Below are 7713 nucleotides of genomic sequence, written 5' to 3'. Positions count from 1 at the left end.
GAAGGTGTGAAACATGACATATCTTTCTTTCTGTAAGTGTACTCATGTTGAATTCCAAAGAGCATACCGGTCTCTGTTGTGCATTGGGATGGATGTGTTTTTAGCATTTTTCTTTTTCCATTATCTTCTCTAAGAAATAGCTATAGACATGGTAACTTGAGAACCTCTTTGGTAGGGTTATGTTTCTAGTTCTTTTTTTTATATTATACATAGTCTTGGAAAATGTTTAAAATATAATTACATTATGCTGAAGAGCTATAAGGCCAGTCTCAATGCATAGATTCATGACACACTTACCAAGACTATTAGTTAACCGAGCCACAAGAGTTTCATGAGGATGAAACTCCTCTTTCATCTGATGAAACTCCTTCATTTAATGACCCTGCCAAGTCAGCAATTTTGCTAATGTGGCATCCTATTTAATGTGCATAACATTTTCATGAAACATGCATTGAGACTGACCTAAGAATCATTTCTTCATTTATATTACAGTCTAGAAGTTAAAAGAACTCACTTGCTACTTCTCCTTATTCAATCACTACCAGATTACTTACCATATGCTCCTCACCAGAATCGCTTCATCAAAAAAATTAAACTTCAAAATTAGAAAGTGAAACTCTATTAAACCGACCTTTAGTGAACTAGGATTCCTATTCTTCTCCTAATACAAAACCAGCATTTCTGTTTTCAGCCACTCAGATGACGCTAACGGTCATGTCATCGGATCTATGTGGTAGGTTCATGGCCACGTAGGAAATACAAATGTGTAGAATAAGTTTTTTTTTTTTGAAGAAAAAAAACACAAGGTGTTTTCCCCAAACACCGCCCCACCTCCTTCCTCGTCCCGCTCCCTCCCGATCCATCCGTCCCCATTCATTCCCCAGTCGCCGCCCGAGTCAAAAAGAGGGAAGCTTCTTCCACCACAGTCCCTTCTCCTCGAGGCCGCCCTCCCATCAACGACTAGACGCTAGTCAAGCAGCACCAACCCTAGTCACCCCACAACCCTAGGCCCCTCCCTCCTCCACATCCCCTTCCCCTTGGCTTCCCGAGAGGCGAGGAGGAAGAAACCATGGATTCCTCCGGCGGCGGCGGCGGCGGCGGCGGAGGAGGAGCGCAGATCAAGGGTATGGCGACGCACGGGGGCCGCTACGTGCTGTACAACGTGTACGGGAACCTCTTCGAGGTCTCCTCCAAGTACGCCCCGCCCATCCGCCCCATCGGCCGCGGCGCCTACGGCATTGTCTGGTGCGTCCCTTCCTTCTCCCCTCTCCCTCTCCCACTCCTTCCCGAGCCTCCGCTCCGCTGGTGGTGGCGAATCGAGTTGCTGCTGTCTTTGCTCTGCCTACGCGCTGGGGCCTGCGCGTGTAGATTTGGTGTGGCTGTGACGGGTTAGGCAAAAATTTATGGAGGGATGGATCAGTCACTGCCGCAACTTAAGTTTGTTTGCCGTAGCCCGTAGATGTGCTTATTTATGTTGTAAACATTTTGGGGGCTGTTCTCTTCGTTTCAGCGCGGCTGTCAACTCACAGACAGGGGAGGAAGTTGCGATCAAGAAGGTTGGCAATGCGTTCGACAACCACATCGACGCCAAGCGGACGCTGAGGGAGATCAAGCTGCTGCGCCACATGGACCATGAGAACGTACGTATGTGTGATGCTTTGCTACCAGTGCCTCTGGCCATTTCTGGAATTCTTGTTCTGTGATACTTGGATTTGGTGTGTTTGCTTGTCCAAAATCTCCAGTTCTCGGCATTATGTTTGTGTGTGCTTTAGGTTGTCAGCTAGTCGTAGCAAGCTTGCATTTGTGGTAGTCCTTTCGATTGTAAAGATCTATGCTGCCAATTTGCTAAAAATAGCTGCAACAAGCAGTGCTTTTTGTTATTGCTTATCAAAGAAGCACAGTTACTGCAACATCCGGTTGCTATTCAATGTATTCAAATTTCTGTTTCTCTGCATATGTGGAATTTCTATAAATAGATGGAGGACAGCACTCCATCTTCCAGATTTTCATGGTTGACATATAAAGTGAAGTGGAGATGTGGGGTATGGTTTTATTTTCAAATCCAGTTTATTTTGGAGAAAAAACTTTAGCCTTTTCTACTTTGCTAAAAAAGGAATGTCCAAAGACCATGACGTGCTGTTTGGTTCGCAGAATAGTAACGTAAACAGAAATGAAATCAGATCACATCGTATGTGTGGCCGTTATGTTGAAAGCTTTGATTCCTTTACGTTTGCGTTACCAATCCTAAAACGGAACAGCGCCTGAGTTCAGCTGACCCACATGGTTGGCTGCGCATCCATTGTCATTAATTTGGCAGGCTTGTACTATTGATTATCGTTGCTTTTGTTTACATGGTTTAAAGTAGTATCGAGGGTTTGATTTGTTCACAAATTCTGTGTGCATGTGTTATTACCATGTTGTGCACTTCTACTCAGCAATGATGTTCCTATGATCTCTAATAATTATTTTAACTTGTGGTCACAGATCCTTGCCTTAAAGGACGTAATACGCCCCCCAACTAGAGAGAACTTTAATGACGTGTACATTGTTACTGAGTTAATGGATACAGATCTCCATCAGATCATACGCTCAAATCAGCCATTGACTGATGATCACTGCCAGGTCTGTTGCTCCAGCTTGGGCCAAAATTATGTCATATCAAAATAAGTTCCAATCCAACTATGCAAATAAATGTTGCTTGTGCCCAATTCAGAAATTGATTACCATGTATCTTGCTTAGCAACAATGATAATATTCTTTATTTCTATGTTTCCCCTTTTTCCTTGCAGTACTTCTTGTATCAGTTGCTAAGAGGGCTAAAATATGTGCACTCAGCAAATATATTGCACCGCGATCTAAAGCCGAGCAATTTGTTCCTAAATGCAAATTGTGACCTCAAGATCGCAGACTTTGGGCTTGCAAGGACCACCTCAGAGACAGATCTCATGACAGAGTATGTGGTCACTCGTTGGTACAGGGCACCAGAGCTGCTGTTGAACTGTTCACAGTACACTGCTGCCATTGATGTCTGGTCAGTTGGATGCATATTAGGTGAAATCGTTACTCGCCAACCCCTGTTTCCTGGACGGGATTACATCCAGCAGTTAAAATTGATCACCGAGGTAAATTATCGTAATGAATTGTTTGTGCTAGCATTTCTCTTAGTGCAATACAGTGATTAATGGATTGGTTCCTTTGGAAAAAAAACAAGATATTAACTTGTCTTGTTTATGCCTATATTGTGTTGAAGTTTTTCCTCTTTATGTATGTTTGAGTAGGAGTCACATGTGATTTTAACTGAAGTCAATTTGCAATGTTTACCAGATCAGAAATCCAGATCTGACCTTTTAAATGTTTTATCTTAACTTCTTGTTTCTATGAGCTTTCCTCTCTTCTATTTATATTTTTCAGAGACATCCTGGTCTATTATTGTAGGATGCATTATTAACTTCTATTAATCTGCACCATTGAGTTCCTTTCTCCTTTGTTAAAATGTGACCCTGTAATCTGGGCACCGATAGTAATGAGTTTTTTTCTCTTCCAAAAGCTCATAGGCTCACCAGATGATGCAAGCCTGGGATTTCTTCGAAGTGATAATGCAAAAAGATACATGAAACAACTACCACAGTTTCCAAGGCAGGACTTCCGCCTGCGTTTCCGTAACATGTCTCCTGGTGCAGTCGATTTGTTGGAGAGAATGCTTGTGTTTGATCCAAGCAGACGGATTACAGGTACCTGGCTTCATGCAAGGCACTTTATATTAGTGGTGGCTTTACTATACACTCATACTTTTTTTTTTCTTATGCAGTTGATGAGGCTCTGCATCACCCATACTTGGCTTCACTTCATGACATCAATGAAGAACCTACCTGCCCTGCACCTTTCAGCTTTGATTTTGAGCAACCATCCTTTACAGAAGCGCATATAAAAGAACTTATCTGGAGGGAATCTTTAGCATTTAACCCGGATCCTCCCTACTAATTTCAAAAGGTCTGTATTGTTTTTGTTTGTCACTTGAGAATGCCTTGCCCAACATAACAAACCACCTAAATGAGTATAGTTTGTCTTAGCAATCTAGATCCTAGATGAAAGTGGTTTCTGACAGCAATCTAGACACTGCATAGCTGTTTAGACTTCTTATGAAGGCTTTTATGGTATGTGCCCAGCTTGACTAATTTAGATTCGGAAATTGGTTCTCGTTTAGAACCCTTGGGACAAATACTCATGCACATAGCATTGTGGGAAAATAAATTTACTCCAGCCCTCCTGTCCCAAGTCTATGTGAACTAGCTGAAGCTGTTTGGTACTACCTTGCTTCAGACAATTTTCTCTTGCTATTCACTAGTTGCACTTCACCATTTTGAGTGTACATTCTCTTTGACCCACGCCTGCTTCCAGATACATGTATGTTAATGTACCAAATCAGTGCATTTCTTTCTATTCCTAATGTTGAGTCCTCTAACCGACCCCCTTGTGTGGCTTTGTGTGAGTGCAGGATAAGTTATCTGCTAGAGGCATATGAAGATCTCTAGCTCCAGCGGACGCAATAACTTGTGTCAGTGTGCATCGATTATTTACGTGGGGTTTGTTGGGCAAACGGGCATGGGTTGTTGCTGCAATAGCAACTGTACTAGGGCTTGTGAGAACAAACAACGTCTGTATTCCTTTCAGATGCCTGAACCCAGGCTTGTATTATACCGCTTGATTTCATAAACTATTCTTATGTATCTAAGCTTGTAATTTTGTAGACTATTACTTGAACGCCCCCTGTATATCTGAGTTGACATCACTTCCCTATTGTAACATCTCAAACATATTTTATTTGTGATCTTACTAAGTTACTTAAGATTGACGTTTCCAATCAGGTCGCTCTGCATTGCATTGCAGTATCTGAAACCAGGCTTTCCCCAATAAAAGGTGCACAGTATACTGAACATTACTTGCTCTTTTTACGATTCGTCACCATCTCATCTTCTGACAAACAGAATGTTCCCAACATAATAATAACAATCCAGTAATCCACCTAGTCAAGATAGGTGATCAAGTGAAATTATTGAACAGGATTGTTCATCTTCCACCCTGTAGTGAGCCTCCTGATATCGTCGCGCACGACGACCATGTCAGAGACGCCAGCGAGCCGAAGTCGATGAGATCGTCGTCTGCGAAGCCGATCATCGCCGCCTCCTGCACTTCTACCTCCCCATCCAGGTACTGGCAGACCTGCCTCATGCTAGGCCGTGTCTCCGGGCGTGCCTGGCTGCACATGAGACCCAGCCACAGCACCAGCTTCACCTCGCCAGCGTCGTAGCGGCCTTCAAGTCTCTCGTCCACGGCGCGCACGAGGTCGCCCTTGGCACCCAGTTCACGGACCCAGCGCACCAGGTTGACGCCGGTGGCCTGGTCGATGGGCCGCCGCCCGCACGCCACCTCGAGGAGCAACACGCCGAAGGCGAACACGTCGGTGGCCGTGGTGGCCCTGCCCGTCACGACGATCTCCGGCGACATGTAGCCCAGCGTCCCGACGACGCGCGTCGTGGCCGGGTCGGCGCCGTGCTCGTAGAGGCGCGCGAGGCCGAAGTCCCCCAGCCGCGCGCTCATGTCGGCGCCGAGCAGGACGTTGCTGGCCTTCACGTCGCGGTGCACCACCACCTGCTCCCACGCCTCGTGCAGGTACACCAGCCCCGACGCGACGCCCCTGAGGATCCTGACGCGCTCCTCCCACGACACCAGCAGCTGCTGCTGCTGCCGGGCGCCGCCGAACAGGTGCGCGTCCAGGCTGCCGTTGGGCATGAACTCGTAGACCAGCAGCAGGTCCTGCCCTCGTTTGCACCACCCGCGCAGCTCCACCAGGTTCCGGTGCCGCATGCGCCCGAGGCTCGCGACCTCGGCGACGAACTCGCGCATCCCCTGCGACCCGTTGCTCGAGATCCGCTTGATGGCCACGACGTCGCCGGACCGCCGGAGCACGCCTCTGTACACCTTGCCGAAGCCACCGGCGCCGAGAAGCTCGCTGTTCCTGAACCCCTTCGTCGCCCTGTACATCTCCTTGTACGGGAACCGGTGCGGGTGGTCCAGCTCCCACTCCTCCAGCGTCTCGGCGAGCGCCGCCCTCTGCCGCAGCCAGACCGCAGCAACAGTTGCCGCGACGATGGCGGCAAGAGTGGCCACGCAGGACAGCGCGACGATCTTGAAGACGGCGGATCTGGAAAGCGGAGGAGGTGGTGGCTTTGGAACTTCCGGCAGCCGGGAGAGGTCGATGGACTGTGCTAGTCCTCCTCCTCCTCCTCCTCCTCCTGTGCGGCAACTCCATGAGAGGATGTAATGTGAGCTCGCCAGCTTCCCGGTCGCCGCCGAGAAGCCAACGTACATGTCTTGCTTGAAGATGGGCAAGAGATCAACCGGCTGTGAGATGAGCGGCCGGCGAGGCCGACTGCTTGCCACGGACACGGGAGCTATGGTCACGTTGAGGATCTTGGTGTGGCCGTCGTAGTCCACCCAGGCCTGGATGGGCTGCATGCTCTCGAGGGGCACAGGGACGTTGCTACCGTCGTCGGCGAAGTACGCGGCCGGCTCCGACACATTGGACACCAGGCTGTTGAGGTCGACGCCGACGTGGTTGTCGTTCGTCTCGTTCAGGAGCGCGGCCGCCTGCGTGGTGTCGAACTCGACGGCGAAGACGTGGTTGGAAGAGTCGCCCATGGTGTCCTGGCCGAGGAGGCCAAGGTAGAGCCCGGGGCTTGCTCCGGGGAGCACCTTGGATGCCGCGACGACGAACGCGAGGCCGGCGCCTCCGCCCCTGCCGACGGTCACGATCTGGAACACGAAGGCCGTGCTGAAGGAGACGACGGCGTCGCCGCCCCTGAGCATCCGCACTGGTGAGTCGAAGAAGGCGTGGCCCATGACGTGGCCGCGGTCGGTGGTGAGCCGGAGCGCGCCGCCACGGAGGACCGACGCCGAGCCGTCAAGGCTCAGGTTGGCGGCATCCCGGAAGCCGTTGTAGATGAAGTCGACGTCGTCGGCGCGTGAACGGAGAAGGCAACGGGCAAGGAGGAAGAACAGAGCGATGCGGTGGGCAAGCAGCGCCATGGACGACGTCGAAGACATGGATCAAGTTTCGGTGAAAATGAAGTTGTGTCCAAGTCCGCACGCTCGAGCTATGAACAAGGTGTTGTCTTTTTCCCATTCCTAGTATTATCTGGGGAGAGTGACACGAGTGCCGTCAGGTGTCAGCTGGTCTGACGTGTCTCTCAGACGCCGAGGCACAAGTGACAAAATAGGGAGAAGACACACGCCTGCCTCCAGCGTTCTCCCAACTAGATGTACGTACTGCACTAACCAACTACCCTGTACTACGTAGTACATGATGATGATCCCAAGCTCGGAGACAAAAACAGAGTCAGCTTCTTCCAGAGTACTCCCTCCGTCTAGAAAGGTTGTCGTTTTAAATTCTAGACATCTTATTTGATCATCCGTCTTATTCAAAAATTTTACATAAATATTATATATTTTGTTAAAATTTATTTTATTATTAGAGATACTTTACTGATGATTTATTTATTTTATAATTTACATAATAAAATTTTTGAATAAGACGAACGGTTAAACACGATTTCTAAAAGTTAAAAACGTCACTCTTTTTGGAACGGAGGGAGTACATGACAAAATTGACCTGTGACTTGTGTGGTTTTGCGGGGATTGTTTAGATTTGAGAAG

General features: G+C 48.4%; 2 protein-coding genes across 2 annotated transcripts; one reads left to right on the top strand and one right to left on the bottom strand.

The window, feature by feature from the left end:
* On the top strand, window positions 842-4846 carry LOC8062876 (mitogen-activated protein kinase 6). Its single transcript, XM_002467546.2, has 7 exons — window positions 842-1245; window positions 1511-1640; window positions 2485-2622; window positions 2790-3122; window positions 3548-3731; window positions 3809-3990; window positions 4496-4846. Exons 1-6 carry the CDS (start codon window positions 1070-1072, stop codon window positions 3979-3981), a joined length of 1134 nt encoding a protein of 377 aa, XP_002467591.1. The 5' UTR covers window positions 842-1069; the 3' UTR covers window positions 3982-3990; window positions 4496-4846.
* On the bottom strand, window positions 4991-7134 carry LOC8062611 (L-type lectin-domain containing receptor kinase IV.1). Its single transcript, XM_002464981.2, has one exon. The coding sequence runs from the start codon at window positions 7102-7104 to the stop codon at window positions 5068-5070; it is 2037 nt and encodes a 678-aa protein (XP_002465026.2). The 5' UTR covers window positions 7105-7134; the 3' UTR covers window positions 4991-5067.

The sequence above is a fragment of the Sorghum bicolor genome, chromosome 1 (genome assembly GCF_000003195.3).
Source record: "Sorghum bicolor cultivar BTx623 chromosome 1, Sorghum_bicolor_NCBIv3, whole genome shotgun sequence".
NCBI lineage: Eukaryota > Viridiplantae > Streptophyta > Magnoliopsida > Poales > Poaceae > Sorghum > Sorghum bicolor.
This window is presented reverse-complemented; position numbering and strand designations above follow the sequence as displayed.

Excerpts from the sequence above, each read along its gene's own strand:
- LOC8062611 (XM_002464981.2), bottom strand. The coding sequence starts at position 7,104 with ATGTCTTCGACGTCGTCCATGGCGCTGCTTGCCCACCGCATCGCTCTG.
- LOC8062876 (XM_002467546.2), top strand. The coding sequence starts at position 1,070 with ATGGATTCCTCCGGCGGCGGCGGCGGCGGCGGCGGAGGAGGAGCGCAG. Across the intron at positions 1,641-2,484 it reads GCCACATGGACCATGAGAAC|ATCCTTGCCTTAAAGGACGT; the intron begins GTACGTATGTGT and ends TTGTGGTCACAG. Across the intron at positions 3,123-3,547 it reads AGTTAAAATTGATCACCGAG|CTCATAGGCTCACCAGATGA; the intron begins GTAAATTATCGT and ends CTCTTCCAAAAG.